This window comes from Diadema antillarum, unplaced genomic scaffold, assembly GCF_040938485.1.
Source record: "Diadema antillarum isolate AM-2024a unplaced genomic scaffold, OU_Dant_1.0 seq00000616_RagTag, whole genome shotgun sequence".
Classification (NCBI taxonomy): Eukaryota; Metazoa; Echinodermata; class Echinoidea; order Diadematoida; family Diadematidae; genus Diadema; species Diadema antillarum.
In genome coordinates, this window is record NW_027271540.1 from 196,104 (window position 1) to 217,618 (window position 21,515).

At 38.7% G+C, this 21,515-nt stretch overlaps 1 protein-coding gene across 1 annotated transcript in view; it reads right to left on the reverse strand.

Moving 5' to 3' along the window:
• LOC139735978 (uncharacterized) overlaps positions 1-21,515 on the reverse strand; it is a 211,915-nt gene that overhangs the window by 56,875 nt on the left and 133,525 nt on the right. The window contains exons 6-9 of the mRNA XM_071646733.1: positions 20,543-20,649; positions 19,203-19,329; positions 1,519-1,668; positions 898-998 (exon numbers count right to left, since the gene is read on the reverse strand). Coding sequence (XP_071502834.1) covers positions 898-998; positions 1,519-1,668; positions 19,203-19,329; positions 20,543-20,649 — 485 coding nt within the window. The remainder of the gene's footprint in view (positions 1-897; positions 999-1,518; positions 1,669-19,202; positions 19,330-20,542; positions 20,650-21,515) is intronic.

A 21,515-nucleotide genomic window follows, 5' to 3' on the forward strand; every position in this document is an offset into this window, starting at 1 on the left:
CTCTAGCCTTGGTTCCGAGTCGAACAGGTGTCGAGGGTCTCTTACTGGGCAGGAAGTGTTAAAAGCCATGGATGAGAGGTGTGAGACAGTCTGCTGTCTGCTCCATACAACTCAACTACTCCAGGATCTTTCCTACAGCCTCAAGAAAATTTCTCACTTAGTAGCATAATCTGAATTTTTCATCTTAAATCTGAGGTAAATGGATAAAATTTGGTTACAGTGGTCCCATGTAATAATAATGATAATAATAATAATAATAATAATAAGGTCTTACTAATCCAGGGTAGCCTCTTCAGTGTTGCCACTGCTCTACCAGAGGGCCCTGCCACTATTATTACTATAGCGTTGCCGGGTACCCATTTATACACCTGGGTCGAGAGGGACATGGTGGGTAAAACATCTTGTCCAAGGACATATAAACACTGGGCAGGATTTGAACTCGGCTCCTCCAATCGCGAATCAGGAGTCTTATCCACTATGCCACAGCGCCCCCAGATGTAGCATCTTACAACCTGAATCTGATGCATACCCTATCGATTGAGATCTGAGGGACCTTTAACAGTATCTTTAATAGCTAGTCACCCACAGCTACCTTTTAATGGGTGGATGCTCACAGCCGCAGTACACTGGAGCGGCATTAAAACCCAGATCCTTCTCGCTGGAGAACATTTGTTGTTACCGCAAGGCACCAAAGATGAAAGGTCTAGGCTAGAGCAATGTGAACTTTTTTCTTTCTCTCTCTTTTTCTTTCTCCTTAGATCTCACATTAAGATAAGCATCACACAAAGTCACTGCCTCGCAGAGTGTGTCAATGTGTCAAATTTGACTCAAAAGTACTTTATGACTTTCAAGTTTTCACTGAACACTTTTGGCGGGAAAAAATGAAAGAAATCTCACTTTGCCTCCACTACTGCGATGATGTCGTCTGCTCTGTAGCATAGCTCCTCAGGGTGCAGTCCGGTGTGGCTTGACAACGTCTTGACTTGCATTGGTTTCATCTGGCAGGGGATAGGATGAGAAAGATTTCAGAGAGAAGAAAAAAAGGAGAAAAGAAGGAGAGAAATGGAAGAGAAAGGGAGGGAAAGCATGAAAGAAAGAAGAATGAAGAGAAAGTGAAAGAGGAAAAGGAGGAAGAAAAGAAAAGATAGACATCAGTCAGGACAAGACAGAAAGAAAGAGAGAGGAGAGAGATGAGGAGAAAGAAAGATAAAAAGAGAATGAACAAAGGGAAAGAAACAAAAGTCATCTAAGTATGAATGAGCAGTGCTTAAACATTAAGACCTTAAATATCTCATATAGACATAAAGTACAAGAAATTATTAATAGATTTGGGAGAAGTAGATTCCATGTCTTATAATTCATATGCATATTCACAAATCATACAGCACTTCTTATCAAAGGAGTATGTATAATTTGCCAGGGGGGGGTGATTTTGAAAGATTTTTATGATTTTTATCCTCACAATTCTAATTGAACTACTTAAAGGCGAATTAAAATTTGAGGATAATTTCTTCTTACTTTTGGAAGCTCTTCACAGAGTTCGGCGAAAGACATTCTATTCTCTGGTTCGTGATCCCAACACCTGGTCATTAATTCATAGATTCCTGGAGGACACGCTTCTGGCCGACTCAGCCTCTCACACCTTGGCTTGTCGATGGTCTTCAAAATCTGGAAAATAAGTAGAAATTATACAATTTATCATCTGTGCCGACAGACAAAAAGTGTACTCCATCTCACACACAAACTATCCATGGCTTGTTATAGTCTTCACATTGATAATAAAACAAAATAATACATTACATTTAATGCATTAATGAGACAAAGATCAGAATATCACTTAGAAAATAAAAATAAACTTGCAGCTGTTAGATACCATATACAATATGACTGAATAAGGCAATGATAAAATGATGTAAATCTATTTTTTTAGTTCTGTACATGGAATTCTGTGTGGGCACCCAGCATCAAATCGGCATATTTGTGTTTATATGACTGGGTTTGATTGAGGGGAACTACAGTATATGGTACATATGTATTTTGTTAACAGGATTGGGTTTTCATGAGACTTTCCTGAATGATCTACACTAATTAAGACACTGAATTGCAACAGAAATCCCCACAAATCATAAGTCAATTCATCCATGTAAAATCTCTTCTCTTCTCCTGATGGTGGGGAGGAGTTATCATCATTATCGAGGGTTTATCAATAGACGATAAACTCTTTTTTAAATCAATTTCATGACAACAATTGTGCCTCCATGTGAAGAACAACATCTAGTTAGCAATATAATGTTATTGCTTAGAATACTATGGATCGTAATGGACACACAATCATCTCATATTCCACATATTAGTAAAAATTTCAAAAATGTGAAGCTGACTTCAAAAGACATGATAGCGAAGCTGGCATTAAAACAGAAAAATATAGAGACGCTGAGTGCAACATCTGTACACCATGACTCACATCAGTGACCAGCTATTGCAAAAATGGTTTAACTATACCAATCATAGTTATACAGGAAGAAACAAAACAAAAATAGATATTTTCAAAGTCAATCAAAGATTACTACTGCCAAGTTTGGATAAAAAAAAGAGAAAATGTATGTGCCTCTGGCACTTTAGAGGCCAGCTTATTTTCAGACATATAAGGCTGTATCTTCTTCAAACCCAGTTTCGTATTGCTCTTGAAAAAATTATATATATATATATATACATATAAAATAAAATAGCAAGGAAGATGGCAATGGAAATTGTGCAATCCTAAGTCTGAGGTATTAGCAGTGTGAGACAGGAGGGATATAGGGGAGGATGTAAATTGGGATTGGGTTTTTAATCTCCAGGGGTCCATTTAATGAAGTCTTCACACAAAAGTCTTTACATAAATCTCAGAATGGCCAAAGTCACTCATATGAAGCTATATGAGACTTTCATATCCATGCCATGAAGTCTCTCATAACTGTGTCTTATGGGTCAAAAGTCTCTTATAAGACTTTCATGAAATGGTCCTCGGGATGATGACAGTGTTGCTATATCACTGTCCATCAATTTCTAGCCGTGAGAGAGCAAACCAAAAAGTTTTGAAGTCTCGAGTGTCCTGGACCAGCATGATGGTCAACTTTGAACTACATAAAAGCTATAGGTATGTGGAGCTGTAGATAGTGAACATCACTTAATTTGCTCATACATTCATTAACGCAAGTTAATTAACTTTTGTTGGATTCTGCGATAGTTTGACATCACAAAGACATCAGAGCCTGACACTTTGCCATGCTGTGGCTTTCCGATAATCCTACTGTTGACCATAGTCACTTAGCAGGTCGATGCTATCTCATTTAAACTCATTTCTTCCTAGCAGGGGCAGAGACGCCCTCCATCTTACTCACTCCTACAGCACAGGAAGGATATAATTCAGCCCGATAGCCCCGGGGGGATCCCCAGTGGCGAGGGGGAAGGGTGAGTGGTAACAGTGCACCTATCCGCTCCTTGAGCCGACAACAGGTTTAAGAAAAGAGTACTGTCTAATCTTCACTGTCACTCTGACATAACCTTCACCCCTCTTCTATCTTACAGTGGACTGCTTCGAAAGTAAACCTCCTTCAAGATTACGTCATACTTTCAGAAGTATACTGTATGTAAAGCTAAATATATTACAGGATTTTTATTTTCACAAATTTTGTGAGTCAGGTGCTTTTCACGAATTTATCCCGTTGAGGACGAGTCCCCGAGTATACTCGGGCAAGTGTCTATGGGAAATGTGTGTTGTAGCAAAATCAACCAGTCCTCAACGGGTTAAAGACACATGAAAATATTGACTCTAATCCTGACATGAATGTGAAGTGCACGCATACATTTCTCCAATCATTACTGTGCTCTACTATCATGAATTTATTGTAGTGAAGTTCCAATTAGTGCACGCATACATTTCTCCAATCATTACTGTGCTCTACTATCATGAATTTATTGTAGTGAAGTTCCAATTAGCGAAAAAAATTTGACTTGGTAAATGCATGGTGTATACAGGAGATAAAAAATGATACAATCTCCTCCTCTTTTGTTTCCTTATCTTTATTTGCCAAGCATTTTTTCCCTTTTCTTTTCACTCTACTCTTCCAACTTTTCCTTCTTCTTTTATCTCCTTTCCCTCCTCCTAAAATGACAAATTCATCCATTCAAACCCTTTAGCATCAGACAAGCTTCCAACAATGTCAGTATCCACTGAGTGAAGTGGTGATTTTCACTTTAAGAACCAGGCAAAGATTGACACACACTTTTAACACACAGACACATACACACACACATCAATGCACCCGCATGCAGCCATGGCATTAAAGATTTAATCTATTTTATGTATATTATTTCCCTTTTACTTCTTTCTTCTCTCCTCTTTCACTTTCATCACCTTCCCGCATAGTAGACATATATAATATATACCTCGATAGGTACAATGTAGACATATATCACACACATAGGTAGACATATATACAACATACAGATAGAAAGGTAGACATACATGTATATAACATATAGCATGTAGGTAGACAAACTAACATAAAGATAGGTAGGTAGACATATACAACATATAACTAGGTAGGTAGACATACAGTTTGTACGTAACATATGGATAGGTAGGTAGACATAATAGGCAGGTAGATAGATAAACAAATAGACATGTACATCCAAAGGTAGATAATGATTCTCCAATGTATACCAAACCTGCATAAATACTGAATCAATCAAAATTAGGCAAATGAAGTGATTATGAAATGAGCTCACCTTCTGACTTATGAAGACTCTCACAGCTGACAGTCAACTGACCACTAGAATGATGGTCAACTGACCGCTAGAATGATAGGCACCCCTCCAAAACTTCTCTCAACTCACAAACAAAATGCTGTCAATTAGTGCGAACTTCCTTTCACACATAACACACTGGACATGCAAACATACACTGTACAGGCCAGCTTGTTTCTGTCAAACTAGTATATTCATTCTCACTACATAGCTTGCTCACTCTACACAGCCACTTTCACTCCCTCGTCCCTCATCAAAAGTGAGACAACCGATTTTCATTGTGACATTGTTTTTATTTCTATAGTGACCTTCTATGATGTCTGCGCAAACAGAAATAAGAACAATCGTTGCTCTCACTTCAGCTCTTCGTCCACTAGTGACGGAAAAAGCTAAATTGTAAGGGTGTACTCGTTTGTGACATTGCTTCTGTACCTGACTAGGTATCTCAATGATGTATATGCAAGAATGCAAGTCACACTCTGAAAGGTCATTGTCGTCCTTTACTAAGTCTAATTTATACCACCATAGGTGAATCTCGTTCTCAAAATAAAGAGATTAGTGGTCTCTACTCGCACGTCAGACTAGGCGGTCCTAATTACAGAGTAATCTGACCATAAGCTGACCACACTAACACACTCACAAGCTCAGAAGTTTGATTCAAACATACCATAGCCTAGGATGTCCAGTATCAGCCACACACATGGGCTCAGAAAAAACTTGTTTAGCAGTGACCACAGGTGTCTGGATAGTTTAGACTAGCTTGACCATAGAATCAGATAATACTGACCAAAACAACCAACTCCCCACCCCATCCCCAAGTTACAGAATGACTGTTGAATGACTGACGTCAAGGACGGTTTGATTTTGCTACAACACGCATTTCCCACAGACACTTGCCCAAGTATACTCCGCAATCGTCCTCAGCAAGGGGTTAAAATCAACACATACATGTACACTGCACATTGCAGTCAATAAATAAAGTCAAGGGGAGTGGGCTGTAAATTTCTAGTAGACTAATAACAAAACAAGTTACTAGCCAGTCGGCTGTTCCATCAAAAAGCGGACAGTGACCCTATGAACTTCTGATTAGGTATAAAGGAAATGATAAACTGGTTTGTGACAAAACTGAGGCTCCTTTTCTCCAATCAGAACTCTTCATTCTCAAACTATCTCTTATAGTCACTGAACAACAAACTGATGATTAGTCTTCGCTCAAAACTGTGCTGGGCATTTACTGAACAAGACATTGATTGATCATGTTCTGTGAGTGGAGGATTTTACCTTGCAGGCTGGAAATGAGACTATAAAACTAGGATATTTCCATGACACCATTTTTCAGTCCTGATGTGACTGGTCATGAGGTGTCATTAAATCAATCCCTCTATATCATTGTGAGCCACCACAATGCTTTTTCCCCTGTATACACTCACAGATGTAAGTCTACGCCAGATCTATTCATTCAACCAGGTGCATGGGGGTATAATCAGTTATGTAATCATGGAGTCTGGTCAGAAAACATGATCGCTTCTTTTCTAAGATTGGCAAGACCTTCATTTCATGAACCCCCTCAGCTTTCATGGCTATAAACAACTCTCAACCTGTTCCTGTGGTTTGGAAAGCCAAACAAAATAAACTCTAGGATGACCTGCACAACCTCTCAAATTTTGAGAAATTAAGACGACCAAGGAAAGCCTAGTGTAACTACACATACATGTATACCACAAAACTTACATGCCCTAAGACAACACAAGTGAAGACACACAATCTACAAACACAATATGCTTTTTAAACCAAGACGCCACTTAGTTCAGGGTGTAAATTCAGCTTTCTCTACATTTGACATGTGCCCTTTTGACTATGCACTGGCACTCTAGATATCATCAGCTGAGAGCAAGAAGGGCACAAACACACCCTCCACAGGATGAAGCACATTAATAAAGTTTGTTTGTGAACAAACCAAAAAGAAAAAGATATTACAGTGCAGACCAATGCCACGCCCTTTCTACTCCACTGGCTATCATCTATATAGGACATGGTCAAGACAGGAAAACTGACCAGGAGAGATGGTAGTGACCACAGCAAATGGCTGACAGTATGGACAGAGGAAATGGGGTGGATGAATTAAGGGTGTTAGCCAACATATCAGAGTTTTCTCCTCTAGTCTGAGATGACCATCACAGGAATCTACAAAACATCTACATGTCGAGCTGACCACTCTGTGCTATGATCACCATCAGTCTCTGTCCATCTTGACCATTGTCTCCTGGGCAGTGTCAATCTCACCAAACTTTAGACATCTCTGTTTCTCAATGACCATCAGGTACAATACACCTTGTGGCATCAAATATGATGTCACATACTTGAAAACTTATTAGTGGAAAAATGAGCAAACACAACGGGATTCCATCGGGATTCGAACTCGAGACCTCCGGATTGCCAGCCCGGTGCTCTACCGTCTGAGCTATAGAAATCCCTAGTACAGTGTCTGTCCCAGAAAACTGTGAAGAATGAAGCACAGTGTATAGTGAGCTTCCTCAAGGATACAAACCGGGGCCAGTGTGTAGAAAAAAGAGATAGCAGTGAACACAAACCAAAAGTATTCAATCTGATCCCTGTGAGAGTCTGATATTTTACACACGACCTTTAAGGTTGCTGGATGCAATGAGTTAAGAGAAAGATATCTGCAGTATGCTTAGGGCTGTATGTTTGGGACACCTATACTTTGTCTGAATCCAATCATGATCAATATGATTGTTCAATCTCTGGACTGACTTCACAACAGCCACTGCAGCACACACAGATTGTCAACACATTCATATATCCCAGCACATGAAGTCTTAGATTTGCATAAATGTTACCAAGCTTTCATCCTATGATAGCCAACTCATTGGCTACTTAGCGAACAGCTGAGGGTGTTTGTTAGTCATCATGAAAACAACAACAGGTGGAACCACTGGCCAAGGAAGGAGTTCCAAGTAGTCCAATCTACATGAAAACAGTCAAGTAAACATTGGACAGTGACCATATCCCTAGAAAACCTGCTGCAACAACAACCTTTACAGGTTAACATCTCTAAATTGAGAAATCACAAAATTCAAATGGATCTTTTATGAGAATGAGATTTCTCATAATCATTGTTACACACAGATATACCGGTATGTGATATCATCACTTTCTAAGAATATAGTAACAATGCCATGATCAAATAAACATAACTGGCTTGAAAGGAGACTATACTTTTAATACAGACTAACAATCAAACCGCTATGTCTCACACCACAAATAGAGTCTAAGGATTTTACAAAAGAGGTTTAGAAACAGGAAGAAAAAGTTGAAGTAATCTCATAAGCACATGACTACGAAAAGCTAGGTTCACCTTTAAAAAAAAAATAATGAAGATACAACTAGTAATACTTTTTTCAGTAATACAGAAGATAGCATAGAGCACAGTAAAGCTGTAGTGAGGTAACCTTAATTCAAACTAATATTTAACATCTTAACAAGTGCAGGGTACCCTTAACCCTCAGTCCCTCAAACTCAAATCTGTGTTACTTTCTTCACAGTATAAGGGATATTCAGGACATTTTCTTGGATCTGTTGACAAGGTCCCACAAGAGAGAAAAACCAAAGTCACAACCAGAAAAGTCTTCATTTAACATCCCCCCCCCCCCCCCCCCCCCCCCCCACCATCAGGGTCTGGAGACTCGAAATGACCTGGGAATTATGTTAACTTAAAGTTTGTGACCCACTTCTTGAAGAAAGTAGAGAGGAAAAACGCTTCCCATCATTATCAGCAGAGAAGCTCCCTGTGGATCTCTTATCAGGGTGTAAAGAGGAGGGTACTGCAGACAGGTGGGTTTCCCCGCGTCAGGTCCGGTAGAAGAGATAGGAAGCTCCCTAAGCCACCCGCCTTTGTCACTTGTTAAAGGTTGAGTAAGAGGATCCATGATTCGTATCAAGTAAATCGGTCACAGATTGCTCACAGGGTGTTGATACATTACGTCAGGCACTCGATTTACTGCTTGAGATAGCAGATTATCGTTCTAATATTTAGGACTTTCCAGGGAATGAAATCTTTTAATCACAGACAATCTTGTAGCTTTGTGGAAAGGAAGACTTACAATGTAGTATCAATAGGAATTACTGCTAGGAGTCATTCATTTGCAAATCTGTCTGCCTTTGGAGCAATTTCATGTTAAAAAAATGTAATTTCTGTGAGAAACATGTCAACTCGAACTTATGCTTGTAGCAAAATAGATAGATGGGATTATTGTGATATTACTGTCATTGTTAGTATCATTACTCTTATTATCATCATTATAATTTTCATAATCATTTTAATTATCATTGTTATCATCAACATCACTATCATAATTATTATCAGCATTTCATTATCACAATCACTATATGTGAAAGTTCAACAAGAACATTAAAAGGATGCAGTGTCTCATTTACATTAGATATATACTGCACAGCATGGATACTATTACTGAAATTCAATAACACTGAAAACTTTGACAACTTTATCTTTTTGTTTCGAGACCATTTGGTAGCTTGAGGAATTGATGCCTACTGCCCTTCAGTAGAAATCATTCTCAGATGAAAACTTTTGTAAAAATGTAGTATACGGTGATATTGACATGGACATTAAATCTCCTCTCTCAGTTTAAATACTGTTTTATATTGCTATCCTGACTTGCTCCTTTAATAGACCTACTGCAAAGGATGCAACTAAAGGCGACAGTTCTGATCCTCCGTGGCATTTACTCACCACTGAATGTGGGATGTGACTTCAGCCAATATTCCAGGGCCTTGGGTGTAGAGAAGGAATCCAAGGCAAGACATTATAAAAGATGATTATTCCCAACCAAGAGAGGTGTGCCCAATTCTGTGCAACCACAGTCTAGCTCCAGTCTAATGAGGGAGAGCATTTCCTGAAAGAAGGAAATCCCCCCTCCCCCTGCCCGTCCACAACCCCCTAGCTTTCTCTGACTGCATCCAGTAGCAAAGGAAACACTAATATCCTGACATTCGTCTTGTCGGGATCAGGATCCCTGGGAATTTCTTGGGACAGAATGAGAGAATTTTAGATCATCACCACCACCGTCATTACTCTAACCCACAGGGAGGTGAGGTGGTTTAGAGGTGAGATCGTCTGTCTCACACACTGTGGGTCTAGGGGTCAAGTCTCAGGGGGATCTCTTTATGTTGGTAGGTGAAAATATGCCTTCCCTTCTCTAATGATCCTCAGCTTCATTCAGAGAAAAACAAGTTTGTTTGCTAGATCACAGATAACCCAAGTCTCTTCATAGGAAGAAAACGAGAGACTAAGGGGCCTCAGGCTCACTGGAGCCAGACGGTCTAACCTTTGAGGGCCCTCTTAAACATGATTACTAAATATCAACTACAGACATTCCCTGCGAGATAATTTGACATGTCTGGCTGATAAATGCCAACTTCATTAAATTCTACCTCCATGTTTCATGGGGTGGAGAATCATTCCCCTTATCTCTTATTTTCACCCTTCTCAAACACAAACATAGCCATAGATATTGAACTTGGTGTCTACTTGATCACTCATGTAAAATCTAAAGATGGCTTTCATAGTTAAAGGTACAGAAAAGAATATGGAAATATGGCTAAATTTTGCTAGTGATACTATCTATCCCCACTTACAAAACATTCCCTGTTTTAACCAGCCCATGTGCAATCATCCTGTGATCCCCGAAGTAGAAAGTTGAATATTCTGTTCTTATCAAGCACTTGGGTAAATCAGAAAACCTGGCATCTAGTAGTCATTACAGGGATGATGTAGTTTTGGTTGAGATGGGACTTCAGGTTTCCAACTTTTTTGTGAGATAATGAAAAACCTCTCATGAAATAATAAAGGGCATACAATTCTATGAGGAATTCAAAGTTTATTTGATAAAAATTGGTTTTGAAATGGCTGAGATATCCAAAACAAAGAGGTCCTAATAAACAGAGGGATCCATCTATTATTAGGACCACATTGTTTTGTACTTTGTTTTTTGATATCTCAGCAATGTCAAAATCAATCTTCATCAAAAAAAAAAAATATGAATGCCTCCTAGATTGGTACATTGTATGCTCTTTGATATTTCATACATAGTTTCTAATCATCTCACAAAAGTTAAAATCTGAATTCCCATCTCAACAAAAACTATATCATCCCTTTAATCTCATTAAGGCATTGTAAAGAGGGGCTGTTATTGTTTTGTTTTGTTTTGTTTTTTCCTTACTGGAAGAATACTTCAAATAGTTAATATTCTCAACCGCTAAAAATGATTGCTACCTGAATGGATTTAAACGTTTTGCAATTTGAAGTATAAAATTATGAAAATGACACAAGTTGCTTGTGTTACAAGCTGCAGCCTGCCAATAGTAATAGCATGTGTACAAATACTGTATTCCCATAAATGGACAGCGAGGGCACACTTCAACCCGTTTCAGCGAGATTCTTTCTCTTAACATTATACTAATCAACGATGCTCATTAACATTCCATATTGACTCTTTCAAACATCACTATAAAGATCTCTAAGCACATTCTCTCACTGCTAACAGTAATTTTTTGTTCGATGTTATGAGCTACATGGAGAAACGAACAACCAAAGAAGATGACAAGCACCAAAGAATGGAATCTGATGAGGTATTTTTCATCCAAGGCCGATCATTTTTACTCATCCTATATCCATGCGACAGGCATCATATTCGAAGTCTTTGGATGTCGTCTAGGAGGGAACAACTGACACGGCACAATTCTTCTGGCATTCTTAGGATGTGTCTGTCAGCATCATCACTGCTGTATCGATGTCGTCTCGTTCAGCCGTGATGAACTCCTTTTTCTTTTTTAAATAAACTTGAGAACAGAACACTTCAAAGAGAAGCGAAACTAAATTAGTCACTTCACACTTCAGACACTGTGCATAGTATCTGACACTTTGCATCAAATTGTCGCTCATGATGAAGTCACGGCAATAAGAAAGTAACAATCAATCAAGGACACATCTTTGACTCCCGGCATCACCATCTAAACTTTCCATCTATGAAGCATGGAAAAGAAGAGAAATTGCCTACCGAAAGTAATTGCCTACCGGAAGTAATAGCACATGCAAGAATTAACGAGGTATGTGCCAATCGATGTCTCGCCCACGTATCACAGTTGTTTATGGCCTGGTAGCATAACACAGCTTCCAAGGAGGGGAACGTCGACAAGATCTGCCCACGCTGAAAACTGAATATCAGATTAATGTCAAGAAGGGCAAAGGTCATCAAAGGTCAATTAAGTATCTGGTACATCAGTGTAGTATTTTGTATGATAAACTGGTTAAAATAGGTGAAGAAATGAATCAATGATTAGAAACAAAACAAAAATGTATGCATGAAACTGATTTTTAAAAAAATAGCAAAAAGTGTCGCCCTTCAGCCATTTTGCAGTCAGCCATGAAGGAAAGTACATGTACATGCTAAAAGCATTATTATATTGACAATGTGTATCACTGTTTTTTCTGTGTAGAGGGCAAAATGTTGCCTGGCACCACGACTCTGACGCACATTAAATCACATGACTCACAGCACAGTTCCATGAACTTCTGACACCCGGTGATTGCTTGTTTGTTTTGTTTTGGGGTGCGTATGGTATTTACAAAGTTTTAGAAACTAAATTCAACATCAGTTGCTGGAATGGAAGCTTTAAAATTTGTTTAAACAAACAAATTGTTAAACAAAAGCATGTGAGTAATATGAATGGTGCCAAGTGGCTCTAAAACCTTGAGACTGGTATAATGAGGAAGACTAAGGTAAGTCACATGCCTTAAAATCAATCAGATCAGTGAGTGATTCGTGTTGCAGGCAATTAAAACTTAAAGCCACAATTTAACATTGGAAGCAGCAACAAAAAAAAAGATATAAAATGATCATCACATTTGATGCATATACATAGTTCAGGTCTACCAAAAACATTTTACTTTACGTGCACCATCACATACTGCCACTGCACCAACCCATCCCAGTCTAGCTGCGTTGCAGTCGCCATAGTAATTACTTCATCAAGACTCAAGACTCAAAGAGAATGACGGAGGAAAGGATTGTGTGATGAGGAGAGTCATGGAACCAGACAGGGTGGAGGAAGATGGATAGAAGGATGGATGATGGAAGAGAAGAGGGATAGACAGAAGAGAAGGATGATGTAGCGGAGGGAGAGAAAGAAGGATAGAAGGAAGGACAGTGAGAGAGGGAGAGGAGAAATGAAAGATAGAGAGAAGGGGGATGTGCAGATATCTGAAGCAGGATGCCCAACATATACAACTCCACCCATCTCTACGGGCTCCTGCTCCCTCACCCCAGGGAACCTCTCTCACCCATGGAGGAGGGGAGAAAAACTACAAGTATATCTCATGAATGAATTCTGGCACACACTGCCTCTAGTGGTCGACTGGACACTTCCGAAGGACTGCATCCGTTGACAAGTAATCCTCATACAAACAGGAAGTTTGCCAGACTTTACACCCATCTAATTTCCCCTCGAACATCACTTCTCCCCCTACACCTACAAACTCCCCCCCCCCCCATTATCAATCTGACCGATCTCTGATGTCTTGTGATCACTGCATCCCATCAGGAAAGAGAAGGCCCCTCACTCACTGACAGGACAAACTACAGTAGTAGCCACTCCTTAACCACTTCATTATTCCATCAAAATGCTAACTTACTTAACATTTTTCTTCAAAAATACTTTTGACATCCCTGCAAAAACAAAAGAGTTGTTTAAACATATTCAAGACAACAATGCAGTTGCAACATCAAAAAGCTGGACATATACCATACATGGATTAATCATTATCACAAAATATGTTTGAACTGCAAATAATATTGTTTTTCTAATTCAGAATGTCAGTTCAACTTTTTTGTAGTTCTTGACATTTAAAGGTTCATTCAGGGGGGCGTTTCATCAACGAGTTCGTCGGAGTTTTCACCGATAAATTTGCTATCAGCCAATCAGGGGGGCGTTTCATCAACGAGTTCGTCGGAGTTTTCACCGACAAATTTGCTATCAGCCAATCAGACGCAAGGATTTACACTGACAACTGTTAAAAGCTAATGAAATCCTTGGTCTGATTGGCTGATAGCAAATTTGTCGGTGAAATCTCCGACGAACTCGTTGATGAAACACTCCCCAGGGGACCGTTTCATGAAACTTTTTGTCAGTGATTTACACTGACAACTGTTAAAAGCTACTAAAATCCTTACGTCTGATTGGCTGATAGCAAATTTGTCGGTGAAAACCTCCGACGAACTCGTTGATGAAACGTTGATGCAAGGATTTACATTGACAACTGTAAAAGCTAATGAAATCCTTGTGTCTGATTGGCTGACAGCAAATTTGTCGGTGAAAACTCCGACGAACTCGATGAAATGCCCCCCTGGTCTTCCTATAAATTGGCTCTACATGCTTACTTGCAATTTTTTTATTCTTAGTTTTCATGTGTGTTCTGTATCTTATCCACTGTTGCACCCTCTGGAAGACAAGTCTTTCCAAATATAAATTGTATAACCAAAATAAATTGTACTCACTGGATATATTAAGGAACTTATTTCTCAGAACATTGAGGCTTTTCTTGCTTTTCTGGTCTAGCAATGAAATCAGCTTGCATCTTTCATGGTTCACAAAAGAACTGCAGAAATCATGACAAAAGAATTAACCTCTGGCTTCCCAGTTTCTATATTGTCTCAATATTGGGTCTGTGCTATCTTGTTGAAGGATGAATAATGGTATCCTTCTTAAACGTCATCACTGACGAACACACTACATTAGAGATGAAGTCTGCTCAGCTCTGATGATTAACCCATTGAGGATGAGTCCCATGTACATTTGAACAGGTGTCTTTGGGAAATGCATGTTATAGCAAAATCAGTCCGTCCTCAACAGGTAAACATTAATCACAATCTTCACTGCTTTGTTCTATAGAAGACACCCTAGTAAGAGGATGTGTTGGATGGCTCGGAGAAAAATTGGGTCAGGCAGAGGCTCATGGGATTGATAAAGTCAGCAAACTCCTGGAGGGGTGTGTGGGCGATTCTAACAAAAGCAAAGAACACAAACGACTCATTACGTCATGGGGTCTCTCCCTATTCATTCATTTCGGAAGCTGAATATTGCCACAGCCGGCGACGTCAAACATGAAGCGATCCTTTTGTTCTAAAGACACAAAGGAATACTGCATGAGGCCCCTCAATCATTAAACACGATTGAAACGTTTGAGCCAAATCCAAGTTCTAAATATCATTCGTTAAAATTCACCTATAATTCATGTGTTCCATTTCCAACAAATCTCCCCTACGGAAATGATGCTTTCTTCTGTGTTTTGAAAAGGGATCTGACATTCACGCCACACAGACAATGGGTTTATTTCTGGAAATCTCTTGTCAATGACTAAAGATTGCTCTATTGTTCCAACAAGGACATTTACATGTATTTCTCTCCAGCATTGGCATTTTTGTCTGTTCATGTTTCCCAGAAAACTTTACAAAACCCTTAACAGTAAAATGCCAGCTGAATAATATCTGACAAGTAGCGAAAGTAAAGAATGAAGTCGGTAAAATTAAAAGATTTTTAAACATCTGCAGAATTATTTGTGCACAGGGCTGCTTCCCTGGCTTTTAATAAGTGTAAAGAAAATCCTTGGGACAGACAGCTCCTTAACCCCTTGAAGACGGACTGATTTTGCTATAACACGCTTTTCCCACAGACATCTGCCCAAGTATACTCGGGACTCGTCTTCAATGGGTTAAAGCTTCAACCTACACGACTGTCTACAAATAATAGAAAATTTGAATAAAACAGGTTTCAAAAGATGATCAAATAGAATATCTGTATTAAAGCCTGGCAAGAGACTACTGTATATCATTCAAAGAAGAGCTTTAGATGCTAATGTAATGCAACACGGCTTTATAGAGAAGATAAAATAAATACCACAAACAAATTCTCATAAGCTACACCCGTGAATATTACACCCTCACAGAAATCATACTATTCTACTAACTTTTCATAAACCAGGCACATTTTCAGCTTCCTAGGCTGTTTCTCCCCCCCCCCCCCAAAAAAAAAGAGCAGTAAGAGAAATGATAAAACAGGTGACACGATAGTCCATCCTGACCCTCGATCATTTCATATCAATTCACCATGGTAAAGCAGAGAGGATGCCAGACAAGGACATATGTAAGGTCTATGAACTATCTCTCACCCTCGGTTTTTTTCCTCTCTCCCATTCTCTCTCTCTCTCTCTCTCTCTCTATCTCCTTCTATCTTTCTCTCCCTTTCTTTTTTAGTTACTCTCTCCCTCTCTCTCTCTCTCCCAATATATTTCTATCTCTCCCATTCTTTCTCTTTCTCCCTTCCACTCTTTCTTCAAGCTGCAGAATGGGGCGAGACATCGTCCCTGGATTGATTAGGCCTGAAGGATTGTGGGTGAAATAATTGAGGGGAGGGTGGTGATCAGATGGTAGGCATGGAGACAGCACACGAGTGAGATACTTGCATGCTACTTCCTTTGTTCGCACTTTTTTCTGGGGTGTCACAGCACTTCGGGAATTTTTACACACTAAGTTTGCAATTACTATCCTCACACTTGCCAGTAGGGCATATCAACATTATGTATTCACATACTGTACATTCATGTTGTACCTCTATCATTAAAATAGGGGTATTTCCAATTATTTCACAATGGGCCATTTTGGGTACCTATCCCCGATTGACCATGACTAAACGTTAGTAATTAATAAATATGGCATTTTATAATGTCAATTATTATGACTATGCACTACATGCAGTGTACTAAAACTCCTTCTTGGTTTCTAACCTGTCCATCTACACATCTTTACTTGTTTTCAACATATTTCTAGTTACCCCTTCTCCTTTCCCCTCATTTTACATCTTTCTCTTCTCTCTTCATGACTTACAACTTCCATGTTTCTATATCTACTCAATTATTTATCTAAAAGTGTACTTACCCTTCTCTATATGTACCTATCTACCTATACATTCATACCAATCTATCTACCTACACAGTATGAATGTACCTATACACCTATCTTTGTATTTATTTATGCACCTGCCAATCAAACTATCTATCTATCTATCTATCTATCTTTCTTTCTATTATCTATCAATTTATATCTATATATCTATCTATCTATTTATCTATCTATCTATCTATCTATCTATCTATCTATTCATCTATCTATCTATTCATCTATCTTTATATATATCGGGTGTCCCAAAAAAAGCGAAACGGTGGATTTTCAGTACCTTGCGGTCTAAAAGTTATATATCTTTTGCCATCATTAGAAAGAGCATCTTCCGCAGAAGACTATGATACCAAAATCATTAAATTTGGTTCAGTACTTTTTATTCTACACCAATTTCTGAAAATGCAGTCATTGTCAAATTTCGCCGGATTTTTTGCGACTTATGAGATAATAATTTGAGTGCGACACGCGATCCATACGGTGAATATGGTGTAAGCTCGGTGATCCATATCAACAAAAGATCCAGCTTTCACATTGGGCACGGGCCAGGAAAAAACAGTGTGTGTGTGTCTGTGTGTGTCTGTGTGTGTGTGCGCGCTCCCAATATGAAAGCGTTATCTTTTGTTGACATGGATCAACGAGCTTAAACAATTCACCTTATGGAACGCGTGTCGCACCCAAATTATTATCTCATAAGTCGCAAAAAATTGAAAATGACTGCATTTACAGAAATTGGCGTAGAATAAAAAGTACTGAACCAAATTTAATGATTTTGGTATCATGGTCTTCTGCGGAAGATGCTCTTTCTGATGATATCAGAAAATATATCACTTTTAGAACGCAAGGTACTGAAAATCCACCGTTCCGCTTTTTTTGGGACACCCGGTATATCTATCAATCAATCCATCAACCTATCTACATATTTATCTCTGTATCTACATATCTATCTATCTATCCATCTTTCTGATTGTTCTGCATTCTTCCATCTTTGTACAATGATGTCATTCTTAGTTTTCTATTTAGGTGGTCCTACAATCTCTATGGGAAACTTTGCTCCAAGGTTTCTTGTAAATAATGAAATACAATGAAAAAAAAAAAGGTAGGCAACAATCTGACAAGACTATTCCTCTTATTGCCTACTCTGCATTCTATCTCCATTGTAAAGGTAATTGATTGGACCATTACTGAATGTGAGCTACCAACAAAAAATATGTAATCATCATAATTATCATTACTTCTTACCATATATTCCATATCTCTTATCATTTCCTTTCATCTTTTTTTCTCTATGTTTATCTCCACCAAGATACAGCATTCAAGTATTTTGACAGCATCACATAACCCAGCACTTCCTAACTCCACACAATGAACCTAAATTTTGAATTTTTGTGCACACAATGTCTATGTTGCATACTCTGTAAACATTCTGTGTCCATTTCATCTTCTCCTTTCTCCTTTTAATCTTCTTTTTGTTTGCAAGGTAGATATCTTCTCTCTTTTTTTCAATACATACATATACAGGACTTCTATATCTATTTTGGCGTTTTATTTAACACCAGTTGGAACACAAATCTTCAAAAGCTACCCTTCACCATTTCAAAGTGTGTGCTTAACTACAATCATTCCTAGTCCTGTGATGATCTTGCCTGCATTACACACTGACAGCCACTAGAAAATATACTCTGGACTACAGAGGGCAGTCTTCCCCTTTTCAATGTGAAGGTGATTAACTGTACAGTGCTGTGAGGAAGGTGTATGGACGGAGAATAGAACAGAAAAGGGAAAAGTAGCTTGGTTATGGTATTATTTTCTTTTGCAAGGCCTCTACTCTGGAAGTCTGACGTCAGATTTTAACCTAAGAATTTTAAGTAATTGAGGGTTGAGGGAAGTTTTGTCATATTTTGATCAAGGTAAATTTTGTTGCAAGGAAAAATCACTTTCTTCCCAAGTGATTAACTTGAATATCAACTGCAACAAAAATTTTCCCTTTCAACCACAACAGTCTGATAGATGGTCAAAAAATAAAAAATAAAAAGAAGATTATTAATTAATTCTGATGAGAAGGCAATATCAGATGACAGAAAACTACATCAGATACAGCTACTAATTCAAATCTCCTTCTTATTTCTAGAAAACTAACTTTAACAGCATTAAAATGATCTCAGGCATCTTCTGATGCTTCCAGCAGATTTGAATTAGAGAAGAGAGAAGAAAGAGGTAACACTAAATATTAAACATTTCTCCTGAAAATGAGGTTCATGACAACAAAAAAAGAACAGAATAAAACATCCCATGAGAAATATATCTGGGTGAAAAAAAAAAATCAATATATGATTCATTCTCTTTTCCTAGTTTGTGATTTACCTCTTCCCCAGAGAGTGTGGTCCAAGGTTGCCTGCCATAGGAGAACATTTCCCACAGAGTGACCCCAAAGCTCCAGACATCACTGGCCTTAGTGAAGGTCAGCTTGGTCAAGGATTCCACTGGCATCCTGAGACAGAGAGAGAGAGAGATACAAACAGAATAGTAGAGGGATGGTAGACGGGTCAGTCCTAGAGGGCTCCCTCTTGTGTCAGCAAACGCTACATGTTTTACTCCTCACAGTGTGGCTATGGAGCACATGGCAGTGCTGGTTTAAAATACTCTTAGTTACCAAATGTAACAGATTAAAGCTAGGAAAGATGACAAGAGGCCACACTTAATGCTTGAAGGAAATTCACGACTTGATCTGTTGAAGTTCACACAGGTAAAGTGGTTTTCATCATGCAATATTCCCAATCATTATTGTAATATTGGTTCATAATCTTTCTTTCTATACATAAAATGCAAAGAATACGGGACATCGCATATATTTACCTGACCTTTATGCAATCACAGTTCATAAGTAATATTCTGAACTTTGGTCACTTGAACAATTATTATCTGTCACTACCATAATACCTTCTTCATCTTTGGAAGAGATATCAATAATGTCACTAACACTGTATACCGGTATCTACAGCATCATATCTCAAATCCTGGCTCATATTCCAGATAAATTCATGAATGAAATAGAACTGGAGCTTTAATGAATACAACTAAAATATAACAAAACTAGAAAAGCACTCTGAGAGCACAGACCTCCGCCAAGCATGCAGCTCATTTCCACCACTGATCTTGTTCTTTCATAGAGATATCAGTGATTTCCACCCATACGTACTTACAGTATAGCATTGTGTGCTAAAAGTCGCCTGATTTCCCAATATAGAAGCCTTTGTTACGTCATAAACCCTCAGCTGCACGGCGCGCCTCGCCCTAGCAGAAACTAGAGCACGCACTTTAGTGCGCGCATGCAAACCTCAAATACGCGCAGCCTGAACTCCCAAGTTCATTGACCCTACCTGCCAAAATATAAAAAATCCTTCATAGATTCCCCAAAAATTCTCGCATCACTACCAAAAGTTAATCGTTTGTTACTTATGTCATTCTCAAACTTTCCTGCAAGTTTCATCCCACATCCGTTCACTACTTTCTGAGTTATTTTGCACACGGACAAACTAATTAACAAACTAACTAACAAACAAACAAATGGTAACGAAAACATAACCTCCCCCCTTGGCAGAGGTAAAAAGCTCTGCTTTTTGCGCTCCTTTCTTTTCTTGAATGTTGTTGAGGAGGAGTGAAAGTTCCTACATTCCCCCATCGCCCCCAGCTTGCCACGTTACCATGCCAACGGAAGTTTGAGGTTGGGCCTCATCTCACTGCGGTAGTTTTCTCCCAGGAGCAATCTTCTTGACAGACCAAAGTCACTGATTTTTGCTGTCTTGTTTCCCTGAGGGTTCAAACAAGACACAGAGAGAATTAAGGTATGTTCAGAACTAACATCACAAGATGAACAGATGACACAATTTTTCTTGCATGAATACAAGAAAATGTGATGAAATGTGTGTGTATATGGCAAAGGGAGTATAACTGATAACTTTATTGGTGTAGTGCATTATCATGTCATGCAACAATGTAAGTCACATGAGAGAAGAACTGTCATACGTAGATATTGTACCCAAAAAAAAAATAACTCATGAATTTGAAAATACTTTTAAACAGTCATTGAGAAAAACATGATTATTGGCAGTCAAACTTGAAAAAAGTAATTAACCTGTTGAGGACGGACTGATTTTGCTACAACATGCATTTCCCATAGACACCTGCCCGAGTATACTCGGGACCTGTCCTCAACGGCTAAATTGCATTCACTCTTTCGGGTCAAAGTCATACGCCATGGTGTATCACACACACATTAATTAGGTGATCCGAGTATCCTCTCGGATCACCTATTGTATCTGTACGGATTCTTTCTTCTTCTTCTTCTTCTTCTTCTTTCTTTATTTCTCCCCAAAAGTTGTGCAGAGGTTAGCTCAGAAAGTACTATGCCTATCAAGTTCAAACTTATACCATGTATGTATCGTGTCCCAAAGACGGCAATCGAACTAAAATCAAAGTGATCAGTCGACCGTGACGTCACTATGACGTCATTATATGAAAACACATTCTCAATCATATCTCATTAATGGAATGAAGTTTTTCAGTGAAATTTACGTCACATATATTTCAAGTTATGCGCATTCTACTCATATTCTCAAAATTCACATTTTCTCTTGGTATGTGCGCGTACGCGCGCGTTGAAATATTTGTATGCTC